At 36.3% G+C, this 18723-nt stretch overlaps 1 protein-coding gene across 1 annotated transcript in view; it reads left to right on the top strand.

The window, feature by feature from the left end:
• Positions 1 to 2194: 2194 nt before the first annotated feature.
• The window catches only part of CALCR (calcitonin receptor), a 52257-nt gene continuing 35728 nt past the window's right edge, over positions 2195 to 18723 (top strand). Inside the window, exons 1-5 of the mRNA XM_047752663.1 lie at positions 2195 to 2269; positions 7572 to 7728; positions 9408 to 9518; positions 13880 to 13992; positions 16621 to 16712. Of these exons, the coding sequence (XP_047608619.1) occupies positions 2219 to 2269; positions 7572 to 7728; positions 9408 to 9518; positions 13880 to 13992; positions 16621 to 16712 (524 nt within the window). The 5' untranslated portion in view covers positions 2195 to 2218. The remainder of the gene's footprint in view (positions 2270 to 7571; positions 7729 to 9407; positions 9519 to 13879; positions 13993 to 16620; positions 16713 to 18723) is intronic.

Genomic DNA, 18723 nt, shown 5'->3' with positions numbered 1-18723 from the left:
AGCTGAGTTCAATTGTTGACTACCTAAGGACCACTGCATCTATCAGTCAGGACAATAACTCGGTTTTGCCTTTATCACAGTATCTACCCCCAGGGGAACATACTATAAAATGGTCCTGAGACAGGCAAGTAAGTCCCTGGCGGTTTGGGCTTGATGCTGTGTGGGGAATAGGATTAGAAAGGGACTTAGAGGTTTCACCTGTCTCCTACTCAGCCCCACCTAAGACTACTAAGGTAATTAGTCCAGACCCTCTACTGGGGAAAGGCCCCGTTGTATTAACCCTGTGGTCTCTTATACTGCCACTCCAGGATTCTTTGCTGGCTGTAGGGACTGAGGATGGACAGGTGGGATGGCACCACAGACTAGGATAAAAATCCCAGGGGTAGTGTTATCTCAAAATACAGGTACTGCTTGTGCTTTGCATAATGGTCACAATCTTCCCTGTATTGCGCCTATTAAATATCTTATATTCCCTCCTTAATTTGAGTGGAAAGAATCTGTGGATTGAGTGACAATTGTGGTCTCCCTGCAAAATTAGCGTGATGACTGGGTCCCGGTAGCAAGATGATGGCATCCTCATCCGGACTTCCATGAAAAATGGATCTAAATAAGCCGCTCACCCCAAAGTTTGCCCGTCTCTTTGACTCTTGATACTCTAGCTGCTATTGTCTGTATTGCATGGGTAGTGTTTGCTTGCAGTGCACCTGGAAGCATGGTGTTGTCACGGAAGAGGGGCAGGACCAAGAATGTAAGAGTCCTGCAGGGCATGTAGAGGTGGCATGTATGGTCAAGCCATTCAAGATGGATGTTCTTTTGCTCCCTGTACATCCCCTGCTCAACCAGTCCTTGCTTCTCTTACATGACTATCCTGTCCTCTTAATTATAGGGCCTAATTATTAACTGCCTATGTGTTTGCTCCCTGCCCCAACTTCTGGTTTCCCTGGTAACTGAGCCAACCTGATGTCAATTTCCTCTGTAAATGGTAGCCTCCTTCTCCCCCAAGTAGTCAAGATTGCTGCCATGTTCTGACTGCTGTCTGCTCTTAAATGGTGGGGTATCTCTCCAGGACCTTTTGCTAAAGCACCCCTGTCCAGTAAACCACTGATGTTTCCTCCACTGTCTCCAGGCTCCTTCTTTGGTCTCAAAATTGCAGGATGCAGCCCAACAGGCACACTGTAGATATTAACTCAAACCTAGCAATATGTAAAATCTACAGGTCCCACTGATTGAAAAACTAATAATTTTTTAAGAGTTTTCACTCCTTGGGGGAGGAGGAGGTGGGATAGACTGGGAGTTGGGGATTAGTAGATACAAACTATTACATTTAGAATGGGTAGACAATGAGGTCCTGCTGTATAGCACAGGGAACTAAGTCCAGTCTCTTGGGATAGACCATGATGACAGATGATAGAAGAAAGGGAATGTATATATGTGTGTGACTGGGTCACTTTGCTGTACAGCAGAAATTGGCACATTGTAAATCAACTGTAATAAAACATTTTAAAATGTGAAAAGTTTTCACACCTTTATTACCTTGTGTAAAATTATTTGCAGAGTCAAACTGTGACACAGCAGCTTGTTTCTGGCCATTGTGCTTTTGAGTAGCAATGGTGAGCTGTTAGACGGCATACACAAGCTTTGCGGTGAAAGAAATTTATACTTAATAGCAACTTGAAGTTTGAAGAATTGTATAGGAAAGAAAAATGCTGAAGGCTCTAAATAAGACCAATTAAAGAACAATTGGCCTTTTGATTACCCAGAAGGCACGGCTATTAACCTTTTACATAGCACAGATTTTATTCATGTCTATTGAGGTGACTTTTTTATGCATGTTTCCATTGAAGTTTTTAGCGGTTCTATTGATGCCATGTGTTAATTTGAAGTCCACAGTGATTGTGCTTAATTTTTTAGAGTCATGTATATCAGTCCTGATATGTGAAGGGGGGGCGTGCCAGAATTAAAGGGGAGGACTATAGCCCACAATCAGAAAACAATCTTTTCCTGGCCAAGAGGGAGGGCGATGGAATAGCAGCTGCACTTGGCTCACAAGCTTAACTGTTCTTACTTACATGGACTTTATTTAGGACATCTTGGGCCTTGATCTTCAAGTCAAATAGAAAGGCACGAAAAGTCCATAGTCAATACTAGAGCTATATTAATTTAGATGTCTTTGTTTTATGTATTTTAGGACTGACAAGATCATCTTCAAAAATCAAAAATGAGGTTCACACTTACACGCTGGTGCTTGACCCTCTTCATCTTTCTGAATGTAAGTGAAACAGTTATTCTAAGCTCTTCTAATCAAAAATACTGAAATAGTATGAATGAGTATGATTGGGCAAGGGTAGACATTGCTCTCCAGACGCCAAACTATAATTTTCTCAATATTTGTTAATCTCTTCTAAACATCATACAAGGAAAACTATTACTAATACTCCAAAATGTTAACTTAAGTGAATTTACATTTCGTGATGTTATACATCAACAAGTTAATGGAAATAATTGTTAATGAAGCTCTTTTGTACCTGTTTGAGTATAGTTTATTTTGTTATGTAAGACTGTCATGTTATTTTAATTTTTTAGATAAACAGTACAATTCGCTAAAAGTAATCCAGTATTTGGAAATGCAGCTACCTTCATACTATTGGAAATTTTAAACAAGAATATTGTAGAAATGACTGGAATATTTTATTTTGTATGTAAATGTGTAAGCCTTATGTCATTCTATAGATGCAGAAATAGTGGTATATTCTATTCATATTGATATCATTGCTATTTCAAATGAGAATGCTATGTGATCTACAAATGAGAATATTTCTAAATTTTATTTCATAAAGCGTAATTAGACATTGATAGAAATGCTAAAGTAACTATTAGATAATATATTTGAGTATTATTCAATTACTCTTTTACAAAGGCTACATAATTACATAAATTTTGGTGTGTTGAAAAACTAAGTCCAACTCTTTTCAAAACTTTGACCTGATACAGTTTTAAAACTCAAAGATTGAAAGAAGTATTTAATATATTTCAAAATATTCATATACTTGAATTAACAACAGGTGTCATGATTTGTGGGCATCTTTTTATTAGTAAACATGACTGCACAAGGTACTTAAATGGCTTTGTGCTCTCTTCACTATGACAAATAGAAATTTGCTTTTATTTGTATTTGAATTCTATATTTGATTTGGAGGATTTGTCCATAAAAAAATTTTGTTACATCAGTTTCCTTCTGAAACATTCATTTTGCTCCTCATTGAAACTCCTCAGAAATTTAATGATAATTGATTTTACTTTAAAATGTCACGTTTAAGATACATCATTGTGGAAAACTACTACCAATGTATTTATTGAATTCTACCAACCTGATTTCCAAATCATCTTTAAAACTATTAGTTTGGGTCACCACATTCCATTAGCCTCTTCTACATTTGCCAAAACCATTCACTTTCTCTTATCTACAGTAATACAATAGGCTTAGAGCAGAACTTTGCACATAGTGCTCAAAAGATGCTAGTGATGATGACAATGACAACAATGATGCAGACAGAAAAAGTAGCTTCTTCTGAGAAGCATTATGTTGTTGTCACCTACCTAGCTGTATCCCCCTAGTTGTGTTGAACTTATGATATAGCAGTTTTGCTGATAGAATGCTTAGGTAGAAGTATATAGAATATCAATAAAGCCCCTGATCCTACCTGGAAGAAGCAAGGCTGACAGTTTTTATTAACTATTTTATCCTTTGTTATAAGAACTGTATAAGAGAAGTATAAGAACTGAAAACTACAAATAATTCTAATATAGACATCATCATTAAGGATGGTGCCACAGAAAATTGGCATGAGTCTGAGTCCCCACGTTCAATAGCTTCAGACCATTTCTCAAAAGTTCCACACAGAACAACTATTTGTTCTGTCTCAAACCACCTATAACCCAAAAGGAGGCTGATTGTCCTCCATCAAAGTAGGACTTGCTTAAACACATGGCCATTCAAATCAGATTGCTTTCCCCTCTGGACCCCATGATAGTGTGGATGGAACCTTCTAGAATGTAAGCTCCATGAGGGCAGGGATCTTGCCAGTTTTGTTTACTGCTGAATCTTCAGAACATAGAAAAGTGCCTGGCATGTGGAAGGCACTCAAAGTATTAAGTGAAAGAACAGCGATGTTTCGGCTGCGGACTACAGCTGTCGGTGGCAGCTTGGTGGTCGTATGTGTGGCGCCATCTACTTGAGCGGTTAGGAGTGACATCACATATACGGCGGCTAAACTGCTACATAGGACAACAATTAAAAGGTTGTTTTGTTTTTGGAAGAATCATGCAAAATGGCTTGTATGCAAAACTTTGAATTCCAGTCTTTATTCAAAAAAGAGACATGCCCTAATGTCTCATTTCTATCTTCATGTAAGCATAAAATTATTTACATTCCACAAATACATAGAATAAACATAACACTTAAAAGTGGAATATTCTTTTTCACATTGTTCGGTGGTTTTATCTAATCACTACTGCTTTTATTTTACCTCTTTATGGCTGAAAATTATGCCACCTCACTAGTAGCAATTTTTAGCTGTATAAAATCATCAGCAAAAAGTTTAATATGTTGAATGCACTTCGTGAAATTTGCATATGTTAAGCAGTAGTAATTCCATAATCAGAATTACATAGACGTAATGGCTATATATCTATTTCTATATCTACATATATCTATATGTTATATAGACATAACAGAATGCCTCAATGTATATGTTATTTTCAGAAGAAGTCACTGAAACATTTCAGCTACCACTGGAAAAATTCCATCGTCAATGCTCAGGCATGAACCAGACCAGGAGCGGACTCAGATTGTTATGGCTCATCTAAGGACAGAAGTTCTAATTTCTCATTCCTTCAGTGTTGAAACACTCTGTTGAACCAGATTACAGAAAGTTCACTGGAGTTTTGTTTCAACATTGCAAGAATGATAAGATCAATGCTGTGGTGATCTACATGAACTACACCTACTTTTTCAGATGGTCATATCTCCACTATTACTGGTATTTAAACTGTCTTAAACCAAGTAATGTTGTCATTGAAAACACAGGTATAGGGTTTCCACTGCTGTTCTTGCACATACTCCCTCCCCATGGCTTACATGAATTTCCAGCTTAAGAAAGGAACATTTTTTAACTGGTTGTTCAATCCATTTAATGTTACTTCTGGAAAGAATGTCAAACTTGAACGAAGTAGTTCCTAATGTCTACAATATCTAAGTGACAAAAGATTTATATGTGACATCATACTACATCTTCTAATTTGATTTGAAGATGGTGAGAAAATGACCCAGAAATAATATATCAAATGATTGTCATATCCATTTAAGATTCAAAGAATAGAGCCACAAAGAATCTAAAAATGGTGACATGAGCTGAACCCATCATTTGTATCTTACTGTGAGGACACCATGCTCAATTAAAAATCATGGTTACATTATCTTTGGTCAAATTATTAAAACACATTCCTGCAAATGTAGGCCAGTAAAACCCAAAAAGAAGCTTTTACATGAAATGTCTTCAGAATAGTTTTTCTTACTCCAAAACCGTCTCTCAATTCCTGATGGAATACCTAAGCATTCAAGGATTGATACCTCTTTACCTTTCACAATTTATGTCAAAACATATTTATAGTGTTGGTCTTACCTTCTTCCCCCAGTAAGGTTTTCCTTTGCCAATTTCTCCTCTTTCTCAAGGGCACTACCATTTTTTTCCCAATTATATTGGGGGGAAAAAATATTTGGGCTATTTATTATTCTCTCTCCCTTATATTCAAACATAGCTCTGTGCTTTTATTATTTAATAGCTCAGAGTTCTCATCCCATCTTAAGGTGATCTAGTCCATGCCTTCAGCTGCCTGGCTGATCTCCCCATCTCTAATCTGTGGCTATCTGATGCCTACCACATGAATTTTATTAATGCTCTCCTTTCACAACCTACATCTCATCAAAAAACTGCAAAATAGCTTTATCATGTTTTTAAAATATTAGCTAAAAACATATTGAGCCTTCATGTCCCAAATACTTTGTTTTCACAAGGCTCTGTATTACCTACTTTTTCCATGATTTAATTTCTTACCTTCAAATATGCTCCTGTCCCTGGCAAGATTATTTCCTTAGTGTGTCACACATGCCATTTCCCTCCTGTAGATACTCCTGCCATCCTCTCCTTCCATCCAGAAAGCCTTCCCTCTCCTCTCTGCCTATGCAGATACTACGTATACCCAGGGTCCAATCCAAATTGTACCTTGTATCTGTAGTTATTCCCAACTATTCTTGCACCATACTCTCTCCACTCTGAATTTTTATCATTTATGTTCTGCACAGTTTAGCTTTTAGCAATAGGCTCTCTCATAGGACAGGATGCCCCATCGACACAGTGAGATACATTGGAACATGATGAGGCTGTACCATGAAGGACCAGGGGATGTACAGGTCAGCTTAATAAGAATGTTTATTTTAGAGACTGTGGAGAATAGAGAAGGGTATGTAACACTATTTCTGCTATCAGTACACTGGAAAAACTTCAGTCTTGGAATAATTTAAACTGAGTAAGGCCAAATAAGAGTGTTTGAATGGGTGTAATGGCAAAGCAAAGAGTATTTCTAACTTCAGGAAAAGAAAAGTCAGTGCAGGCTGAAGCTTGCAAGTCTTCTCCAAAAATCTCTCTATGCAGAACGTAGATAGTAAAAAAAATTAAAAATCAGATTCAAGCACTACTAAAAAACCTTAGAGCCACAATAGAAATTGAAATCTATCTAAACCCAGCTTAGGACAATTTGTCAGATATTCATCTTTTCAGATACACACAAACTTTCACAAACATGACTTGTTATAATAATGAGGATTAAAAGAGACTGACAAAACTAATGTCAGACTGAAAATTCAAAGGCACCAAGAGAAATATTTAAGGTTTACATTCATTTTCAGCACTGAAAGTGAATATCTTATTTGGTCACCTGATGATGAAAGCAATTTAAAGAGATTGAGGCCAATTATCCAGAGCAGAATATTTCAGAAGAACAGATTTTGTTTGTTCCATGAAATAAATGGGGTAAATTTTTGGCAGTGTGTGCAATCTAAGCACAAACAAATCAGCTGAAAGGATCCAGTTAAAACTTATTTATTGCACTAATATATCTACTTTTAATAACATGATTCTTGAGATCCAAAGAAAGCAAAGTTGAGTTAATATTAGTATTTTTTGGAAATCAGGTTATTTGCTTAGTTTACTTCTAAACTTTACACTGATCATAAAATTAAAACAATCTTTTGAAGAGGTGCATGAGTTTGTGTGGGTGCTACCCATTTCCAGGGGTGAATGGAATGAATGTAAATATGAAATTTGGGGGTAGAATTTTTAGAGGAAATATAAATATACTTTTTGCTTATAGAGCAGAAACATTCCACATGGAGACCATGCATAATTTTTGCTCATAGAAGGAAAGATAAATGTTTTCCTACTTTTTGTTTGTTTCATTTATGTATTCGCCCATTTCTACTCTGCATAACTAACTGAGTTTCTTTTCTAATACAGCGGCCGTTACCAGTTCTTCCTGACAGTGCAGATGGCGCCCACACTCCAACACTTGAGCCGGAGCCATTTCTCTACATTTTAGGGAAACAGCGAATGTTAGAGGCACAGCACCGATGCTATGACCGAATGCAAAAGTTACCCCCATACCAAGGAGAAGGTAAAAAGAAGGATGTATGTGAATGTGTATTTCAAACATTTAGTAAAGGCATATTTTCTTCTGTGGGTAAATATGTGTTGACTCATTTTAATCTAATATGCCAATAGTTTTACCTGTGACTCTCACACCATGGTATGTTCTTGTATTTTATGCAGCAGGCATAACTAGTTTCTTTGTTCAATATCAGCTGATGGCTTTGGGGCTAATATCTGCCCTTTTAACAAAATTACTGCAGTAACCCAATGTTCATGTCTGGCAAGCAGGAACAATACAAGACTCCTATGTGAGGGAGAGGAAGTGGAGAATGACAGGAAGAGAGTTGGAAAAGGCTGGGCAGAGAATTAGCCTGGGGTGGAACCTGTCAAAACTCTTTGTTGCTTGGATTAATTAGGCAGTATCTTCCCTTACCTGTCAATTGCTTGGCAACTCCTGCTGTTCCTTTTTCTTTTCTACCCCCAGTTCCCAGAGGAATCAGCAAAAGATTATCTCCTAGGCAGACATTGTTTATCTATCACCTTCTCTAGAATACTCTGTGTGATTGCCCAAATATTCTCAGAGCCAAGCATATTCTATTAGCTACTGAGGGCCCAGAGGAAAACAAAAGGGCTGTAATAACCAAGTATTGCTACATCCAATTAAATTGTCTGCCCCATCCCCTAAAACATTTGAAAAGGCCCAACAAGATCTTGTACGTCCTCCTATCTTCTCAGACAACACTGTTTGGTAGGAGGAAAATTAGTTGAATATACTGTTACTACACAAGATTTGCCATCAAACAGCTAAGGTTTTAATTTATAGTTCCTATTCTTAGCATTTTCTTTCAAAATGAGTAAACTGAAAGATAGATACATGTCATTCTTCTGTCTGCACTGGTTTCAGTGTTTTTCTAAGAACCTGAAAAGCCATTAGATGCAACTATGCCCAAAGAAAAAACCATTTCTCTGTAGTCAATGAAACCATAGAAACACAAAGTTGATAGTTTCAGAAACTGAATGAGTGTAGTCTTCTTGACTTGCCTGTAAAGCCTGAGGCTCATTCTTTTGAATATCTTTATAAAGGTAATTCTTTAAGTTTTAGGGTAGATTTAATTTTTGAAAGTGGTGAGAAACCATTTGGAGCCAATTGATAAATACATAAGGTGATCAAACTGAGCATTGTTTCAGTCAGTAACAAAGTGTGAGTCTAAAGTACTAAGACCTTTTATATGCAACCCATTAACTGGCTGCAAATGCATCTCCAGTAGGAATGTTGAACAGATGTGTCACCCATGGGTTAACAGCAGAACGACACAAGGCAATCCCTTTGAAAGTTAATGGTTAGTGGAATACATATGTGCCAGAGCCTTTAATTCTAGGGCAATATTGCATGTACTTTCACAAGAGTTCTTTCGTAGCATTTCTGGAGATATTTTAAAGCAAAACTTTTGGAGGAGCGTTTGCATACAGATGACAAATATGCCTTTTGAGGAACAATTGGAGAATATCCTCCAAAAAAAAAAAAAAAAAGTAAATTCCCTTAGTCTGGAAAAGTTAACACCTTTATTTTGTTGTTGCTACTGTTGTTTTAATATTTCCATACCCAAGTGGAAATCCCCAGAATAACTGCCTATGCACTGTTAAATCCTGCTGGGGAGTCTACAGTTTTTAAAAAACTGCAATATGTTCTTTCTAAATGTCCAGGTCTGTACTGCAACCGTACCTGGGATGGATGGTCCTGCTGGGATGACACACCGGCTGGAGTGCTCGCCGAGCAGTACTGCCCGGACTACTTTCCTGATTTTGATGCAGCAGGTAGAGGATTTATTTGTATTTTATATTTTGTCTATGAATCTTTTAGGGTTTTTCTAGTTCTGAAAAGAAAATCAGATACAAAATATACTACCAAATTGTACTCTATGCAGTTTAGCATTATGCATAAATGTTCTGAAGCATTTATGGAAATGAAATATTACCCAGTTGTAGAAAGATTGCCACTGTCCTTATTTTGAAGTCACATTTCTAACCAGTTATACACGTTGGTCATAAAGTCTATTAAATCTTAAAAGTTATGTTGTTAAATATTAATGTTAAATTGTAATACAAATTTAAATTTCTCTACAACTTAATGGTTTTATTTAAATGTGTGTTTTTTAAAAATGTTCAGTTGTTTCACATATGATGACTTAATACAAATGCTTGATCTAGAATTTGGTGTACTGGGCTGCTAGAACAAGCATAATAGAAATTTTATGTAACCTTGAAAATTATATAAAACTGTCATGTGTAGGGAAAATAAACCAGAAAGTGGTAACTCTAGACACTTACCAGATTTCCAACAGCAGATTATTAACCTATGCTCAGTAAATAAGACTAGTACTATTAAAATGGATCATAGTAACCCTGCTCTGTACCCTGCACAACGTGAACAGCCAAAAATATGTCAATTAATAATATAAAAGTCATGTAGGAATACTTTCCATTGAATATCTTTTTTCTTTTTTCTTTCTTTTTTTTTTTTTTTACTTTCTAAAATACTTTCCTATATATTATCTCATTTTATACTCATGGAATATTTGACATAAAACCCCAAGTGAACCCAAGTCTCCTGGGCTCTTAGAACCCTTATCTCTGTAAGTGCCAACAGTCTTGGAAAAGCATTTGAGAAACACTATTTCTAAATTGTTGTAGAAATGTATGCAAATTGAAGTACTTTTTAGAACTTAGAAATTACTCTAGCCCTAAGACAACGTTTGGGAGATGCTTTTTGCACTTCCTCAAGAATGAGATACAAAGTTCTACCCCAGTAAGGCAGAGATAATGGAAATGGGATTACAGTGGGGCACTTTTTAAAAGCAGCTCAGACCAGCCACTTCTAGGAATTTTCATTTCAATTGAAAAGTTGGGATATGAAGAGAGAAAGAGCTTAGTGCTATGCCCTGCTCAGCACTACATTCCTGTAAACTCTAAGTGCTACTTTTGGGGAAGCCTCCAGGTCTTTATTGACTCTTCCCAATACCTGATGCTTCATTAATCTTAATATGACAACTATATTAGAGGTCACTTGATTGGCACAAAGCTGTTCTGCAGTCGAGGTTACAAGGCCAGTTTCAAAGCAGCAATGCTCTCTTGCCAAAGTAGTGACAATTACTGATTAAAAGACAAGTTTGGGGTCAGCAAAACAGGAATTTCCAGGTGTAGATCCATCTTTTCAGGCTGATTTTTAGATAGAAAGCTCTTAGCCAAGTCGCAAATCCATTTCAGAGGGAAGGCAAATCTTAAAAACACCTATATTCAACAAACTTAAATCTTTCATATTTTAGTATTGACAAAAAGCTGGATCTTGATACACACAACAGTTTAATGAAATGACAGGGATTTCATTTTAATCAAAGTGCTTGGTTAAAGACAGGTAGGTAATGAAAAAGTGAATAACAGACTTGAAATTCCAAAGAGATTGATAGTCTTAAGAAAATTCTTGCTAACCTATATTCTAGAGTATGAAAATTAAATCCTTATTAGGAGGGATCTAAGGCCTGCCCTGGGAGTCAAACACTCAATGAACAGTAATGGGACAGAGCTAAGGTGGCCAACATATGGTTTAGGACAATGATTCTCAATCCGGATACCCTTTGAAATTGGTGAACTTTTCTAAAAATGGCAGTATTTTGTCTTTCTTCAAATTAATCAAACATGAATCTCTGGAGACTGGGTCTGAGAATCTGGAACAAGTTCCATGATATGAATCTACAAGGAGGGAAGCATGCTGTCCTCTTCGTGGACAGTCCAAACTCAGACCAAATTAGAGGGAAAATGCCATCTCAGAGTACAGGCAGAGAGGCTCCAGGCTGTGAGGGCACAGCATGTGTGGTGTGAATAAATGAGGATGTTTGGTTCAGAAAGGGCAGTCAGAGTAGACATAGCCTTCCCTCAAATATTGACAGATGTGCCAGGTGAGGGAGGACAAGTTCTTGATAGCTGCGACCCTTAGAACCAGGAAATGCCTAGATCCAGATCTGAGTTAAATCCAAACAAAACAGTTTCCTACGTTACCAGCCATGACTGGAATGGACTCCTCCGTATAGCAGGTCACCATATGTAGCTGCATAACTTTGTAAAAAACCAAATTCATTTCAATAAAACAACTATTTTCTAACAATATATTAAAGATATACTGTATAAAGATAAACTGCTGCATTACAAAACACTTTTTTTTTTAATTTCAAGTAAGCTTAGAATGGTTGACAAAACATTCAATTGTTGACCAATTTTCAACTTCAGATTTTCTCTGCTGATTAGTGCTAACCCTTTTGGAAACATCGATGGTATCCAACGGTGATTTTTAAATAGTTTTTTTGCCTAGTGGCTGTCACAGCAAATTCACAATTTAAAATTTTTCTTATTAACTTTGAAACAGGTTTACATTAAGCAAGATGATTCTGATAGGTACTTAAAAACACCATTTGTTTGAAGAATGTGTTTTTTCATCTGTTTTAAATCCTTGCTGGAGTAGACATTAAACAAGTCTGCAATTTTCAGTTTAAATGTTGTGTTGAGCGGGGTAGTACCTGTTTCAGTCATACAATAAAAATTATGAATTTCACCTAAAAGCTGCCAAAGATAAAATAATTCTCATACTAGCTCTTAGCATATTGATTCAAATAGCCAAAACTTCTGATAGAAATTTATTTTAAATATTATCAGATTTCAGTAATATTTCAGTCAAATAAGTTTCTTGGACATGAATTGTTTCCTTAGCCTTTAAAATAATAACAAATAGTATATGATTCTGATTTCCATATCCTTCTGTAAAAAAAGTTATATTTAAAAAAGACATAGATATGACAGCACTTTGCCTTTACCAATGAAGGACAATCCTTCAAAAATAATCAAAAATCAGAACTATGTGAGGCTTGCAAACATATTGGTAAAATCTCCTATTTTACCAATTCAGGGTTGTTATCTGATCTCTAAGGCAATACACACATTGAACAGTTACTTTGGAGAACTAGAAAAAATCTGAGTAACTCAGAATAAGTTTGGCAAGTACATTCACTTTAATGATTACTTGTTTGTTATTTCTACTTTATTTAATTCAGTGTAATTTTTCTTCCAATTGTGTAGCCTATTAGATTAGAATTTAAATACTATCTTGTAGTCAATGAAATTATTTGCGAGTCTTTGGGTCACTGGCATGGAGTATAGATACCTTTGTCACAGGACTCTGAGGCTTAATAACGCATTTACTACCTCTGCATTAACTTTGAAGGCTAGTAGGCCTAGATTCGATGCCTAGTTTTATGACTTGCTGTTTGAAGGGGAATTTATTTAACTTCTCTAAGCCTCAGTTTCCTGACATGTACATTGTGAAGACCAATAATCACCTTAAAGGGTCATTATTAACACTGAAGATAACTGTAAAGTGCTTAGCACAGGGCCTGGCCAACAGCAATGAAAGAGATCCTTAACTTTCCCATCCAGCTGAACCAGCGCCTCTCATTATCACTTAAGAGATGGCTAAAGAAGTAAAAATGAGTGCTAAATCTATGAATCCCTAATATTTTCTTCGCAGTATGAACAGAGACAATTCAAATGCAGTCTTTTGGAGAGTCATAAAAATGACTTGATACTTCCCTTAGTTTGGGACTTCTTTGTTCTACCAGATTTATCTGTACGAAATTGCCCAGGTTTGACCATTTGACCCACAAAAACTGCCGTTTCGTACAGTCAATCTAATAAATAAACATTGCATATAAATGAAAAGTATGGTCTTGCTCTTCTCACATAGTTCCTATCTAAAATCAGAAATTTAATGTCTTAAAAATATATATGAGATATAAGGTGTGTAGTGATTTGGAGTCTGACAGACCTAGAATTAAATCCTAGCTCACCCACTATCTAGTGACTTTTCAAACTCCATAACCTCTCTCACTGTCTGCTTCCTGTTTGTAAAATGGAAATAACGGCATCTGCTTTACATGGCTTTGCTGAAGCTAAATTGAAGCAACACATAGTAAAACATCTTCTGCAACACCTGACTTATTGTAGTCTCCTTTGACTATACTCACATTCAGATCTATAAAGTGATTAACACTGGGGAATGGCTTTCAAGCTTTAATCGACTGTTTTCCCTTCTTGTGATTTTGAGGTAGTAATAAGTTTTGTTTCACTAACAGAAAAAGTTACCAAGTACTGTGGTGAAGACGGGGATTGGTATCGACACCCTGAGAGCAACATATCCTGGTCCAACTACACTATGTGCAATGCTTTCACTCCTGACAAACTGCAGGTAGGTTCTTGTTCAAATTTCAGTATGGGTTGAGAATGCCATTGCTTCTACATGGAAACATATGCCTAATTGCAGGACACCTGCTATAAAGATGCCAGCCTATTTTATAGCAGGAAATCAGATAGTGACCTGCAGGTCCTGGGGACTCTATGAAGTGGTATTTGAGAAAATGTTTTACATCTTGATTGGCACGCAGTAAGTGAGCGTCCCATAAGCATATGGAATCAGGCTCTTTACAGCAAGGGGAATGGTGTCCATGGATCAAATGATGGGATTCCCTACAATGCCAGACATTAGATGGCATCTCCAGGAATCCCTTAACATCTCTCTTCTCCTAGAAGAGCTCTGCAACTACAGATTTCTCCACAAGTCACAAGCTAACAGTTGCCCTGGCCCTGTCGTGAGATGCCCATGACAGTTTTACTCTCAAACCTGGAAGGAACCCTTAAAATAGGGCTTCCCAGCCAGTCCACTGATAGAGGTGTCACTGGTTATTTTCAGTGGAAGTCCATTCTGACTTGTTACTACTTACGTCTTATGACTGTTAAATATTTTTAATATTATCTCTGCTTAGAAACATTTAAGCCAAGGTGGGGGGGGTGACACAGGATGCATCAGAAATCAGAAAAAATCACTACATCTATGACAGGCCTCCTCCCCCCACAGAGCTGGGAGAAACCACCTGGTCAGTGTTTAGCCACACAGGGCATCTCTGAGCAACTCTGATGGCTGTAAGAGAAACCTATGGTTTCCCTCAAAGATAGGTCTGTACACTAAATCATTACTAAGTTGGAAGCTACAAGCACAGCAGTGCTTTTGTTTCCTTCAAAAAACTTTGGGAGTATCAGAATTTTTCCTTTCATTAAAAACAAAATAAACAACAATTAAAAACAAACAAGATGAATAGACAGCTCAGAGACCAGTTAACTAAAGCGAGGCATCTCATCACAGGCACAGGCTGAGGGTACCAGAGCCAGTTACTGCTTCTCAAATTGCTAGGTCACCTCTGAGAATAAGACACATGTCTACATCCTAGAGCTATTTATTTAATAAGGTCTAATTGAAATGACATGCCATTGAGTAAGGGATTTCCTGAATGAATGCTGATTATGATTTTACAGAAAAAAAAATTGTAACCTCGTTAATTGTCAGAAAGAGTGCAAATCCAAATAAATAATTCTCAGTGCTGCCATATTTGACCTCGTCACACACTCTGGCCACAGCTGAGAAGGAAATAAAGAAGTATTTTAAAAATGAATGTTCCCCTCTAGGCACCTAACATAATGATTAAAATTCTTTGCACAAGGTATCTAAATTTTTTTTAATAATTACGTTTTGTCTTTGATCCATTCAATATATATCTGAGTTCTCTATCATTTCAGTTTCCTTTCTTTTACACTTTTTAATTTTCTTTAGATAGAAATTTAGGGAGTTCCCATCATGGCGCAGTGGCAACGAATCTGACTAGAAACCATGAGGTTTTGGGTTCAACCCCTGGCCTCGCTCAATGGGTTAAGGATCTGGCGTTGCTGTGAGCTGTGGTATAGGTCACAGACGCTGCTCAGATCTGATGTTGCTGTGGCATAGGCCAGCAGCGGTAGCTCTGACTAGACCCTTAGCCTGGGAACCTCCATATGCTGTGGGTATGGCCCTAAAAAGGCAAAAAAAAAAAAAAAGAAATTTAGGTCACTGATTTTCAATCTTCTTTGCTCGTATATACATTTTACTCTTTAAAATTCCCTCTATGTACAGCTTAATCTGTGTTCCGAAAGTTTTGGTATGTCGTCGTGAATTCTTTGATGGGGTGTCTATTTACATATATACTGTTTACTTTCAACAATAGAGTGGATTTTAAGTTATCTTTTTATTAATGATTTCTAGACTATTAGGGTCAGTGAAGATGGTTTTTAAGATATTAATTATTTGAAATGTTACAATCTGCTTTCCTGACTAGTGTATCTCAATTTAGATAAATATTCTTTGTGCATTTGAAAAGCATGGATATTTTGCAGATGTGTGCAATGTTTGTTATATGTAAATTAGTAAAACTTGTTGATCATGTAGTTCAAACCTTCTATAGCTTGATTTCTTTATCGTTGTGTTCATTCTGTTGATTACTAGGAGTTGTCAGTTTTTACTTTATGTTCTATGTGGTTTGAGTTTATAGTATTAGTGCATAGAAATTTAGCATTGCTGTACTTATAGCACACCAGTTTTCTTATGTTATATTCTCCTGGACCATCTTTTCTCATCCTTTCATAGCTAGCATTTCTATATCCCTGTATTAAATGGTGTTTCTTACAAGTAGCATATAGTTGCTTTAAAAATCATGTAGTGCAACAAAACGATTCTACAGGCGAGGACTACTGTGGTCTCTGTAAGTGAAGTGACTGACCTATGAGGTCATGCCTATTCTACTATAAGTGATAGTCTTATAATAGTTAATTTGCTAATCTAATTTATAACTCAGTATAATTTAATTCTCTGAATTATTTATCATTTTAGTAGTTCTTTTTTAAAAGGAGAAAACAGTTGTTGATTTATACTGTTTAAAAATAGAAACTTTTCCCTCTTCTATAATAATTTATTCAAGTATTTTTTTAACTTTCATTGTTGTTTTTGTTCTAGAATGCGTACATTCTGTACTACTTGGCTATTGTGGGTCATTCTTTGTCGATTTTGACCTTGTTGATTTCCCTGGGGATTTTCATGTTTCTCAGGTAAGTACACTTACAGCATCTGCTTTTTATTTTCTTCTCTTAGGTACTAAAATAAATGGTAAACTGTAAGAGTATTGGACGGGGGAAGTCTGCAAATTACAGGACATGTAACATTGGGAGTCATGAAGTAGCAAGAAAAGTGAAATTAAAATATACTCTTTAGCCCTATCTTTGAGGAAAATAGGATGGATTAATATAATTTTCAAAGGCCATATGCCTCCTAAATAAAATAGTCCTATAAGTCCATAAATACACTGTATTAACATGGTAAAGTTGCATCTACCATGGCTAAGTTTCCATGAAGTATTGAGGAAAGAATCCTTTCTTTTACCCTCACTCTAAAATATGGAGGCCATTGGAGTTCCCCTTGCAGCTCAACAGAAAGGAATCTGACTAGCTAGCATCCACGAGGACGCAGGTTCAATCCCTGGCCTCGATCAGTGGGTTAAGGATCCAGTGTTGCTGTGAGCTATGGTGTAGGTCACAGATGCAGCTCAGGTCTGGTGTTGCTGTGGCTATGGTGTAGGCTGGCAACTACAGCTCTAATTTGACCCCCTGGCCCAGGAACCTCCATATGCCACAGATGAGGCAATAAAATAAATTTTTTTAATGAAATAAAATATGGAGGCCATAGCCACAAGTTCAAACATACCTTGCTTATTATGAGCTATACTGTAAGTGGATTTGCTAGAAGAGAGGTGGGGCTGGTAAGGCCATGACTGTATTCAGCCAGAAAAGGAAGTCTCTTTTGGCCTTGACTCACTCAGCCAGAGTAATCTCTGGAAGAAGGGGGCCTATTGGCAAAGACAGTTTCTTGCTCTTATAACCCTACCACTGTTAACTGAAACGAGAGTTTCTGTTCTGAAGCTGTGTCTATATGATTGCATTATCTGTGCAAAGTGATTAAGTTGATACAGATACTGATTTTATAATGAGATTTTAAACATTGATTCTGTGTTTTCAAGAGTGACTACAGTGTAGGTGAGGTAGTGACATATATTAAATTTGGTCCTAAAAACAGGTTCTAAATTTAGTGTCATTTCTTTAAATCAAAGGCAGGAGGCATAAATTACTCTTTCATGAAAATTCTAACTTCTACAGTGCCATGGTATTTCCTTCCACTAACGCTTTTTTTAGATAGCATACAAATGATGAAGAAAAGCTCATAGACACAGACTGAAAATAAGTTTCCACACTTAAAAGATGTGGTATGTAATTAAATTTATAGTGGTTCATATATAGAATAAAGAATCTTAATTCGACTTTTGTTAAAATATTTCCATGGTTATACTAGAGAAAATTTATTCTAGAGGAAAATACCTGTAAACACACCCTTTACACAATGATTATTTTTTTTCCTTGATCCTGTATTTAATCTCTGTGTATAACTTATGCCTTAATTATATATTATGTCTTCATCTTCTATAATCAAAATTCTTATGTAGAATAAGCAATATAACTGAATATCAATATTTTAACTGAATAGCAAGTAATAACATAAATAAGCAGAGAATGTGCTCCTTCCGCATGTGGTCTAACAGGAAAAAGACTGATAAAGCAGTAAGACAAGAGGACTTAATTACTAGAGTTAGAATAATTTTTCCTTTGTAATGATCAGAATAGAGCAGAGTAAACCCATGGTATGAATAATCTTTGAATATCTGTTCATTTTTCGGCCACACTTGACCACAGTGCATAGATGTATCACATCATGGCTCTTACACAACTTTGGTTAAAAAGTCTAATCTTTGAACTTTTAAAAAAAATATAACCATAAGAAAACTGAAAGAAAAAGCCCCAAGTTTGTAATAGTGCAAATAATAAATGTATGCAGGACTTGAAAGATGAAGAAAATGTCAAGGGGGCATTTCTTAGTCTTTATGTCTCCAGTCACTTAAATAAGTGTTGAGTATAAGAGCCAAATCAGCAAAGAAAATAAGAACATTCTTTCAATGATCATTTCCCTATTAAGCTACTAATGATGTGTGTTTAAAAGTTTAGCACATAGATG

This window comes from Phacochoerus africanus, chromosome 11 (genome assembly GCF_016906955.1).
Source record: "Phacochoerus africanus isolate WHEZ1 chromosome 11, ROS_Pafr_v1, whole genome shotgun sequence".
NCBI lineage: Eukaryota > Metazoa > Chordata > Mammalia > Artiodactyla > Suidae > Phacochoerus > Phacochoerus africanus.
This window is presented reverse-complemented; position numbering and strand designations above follow the sequence as displayed.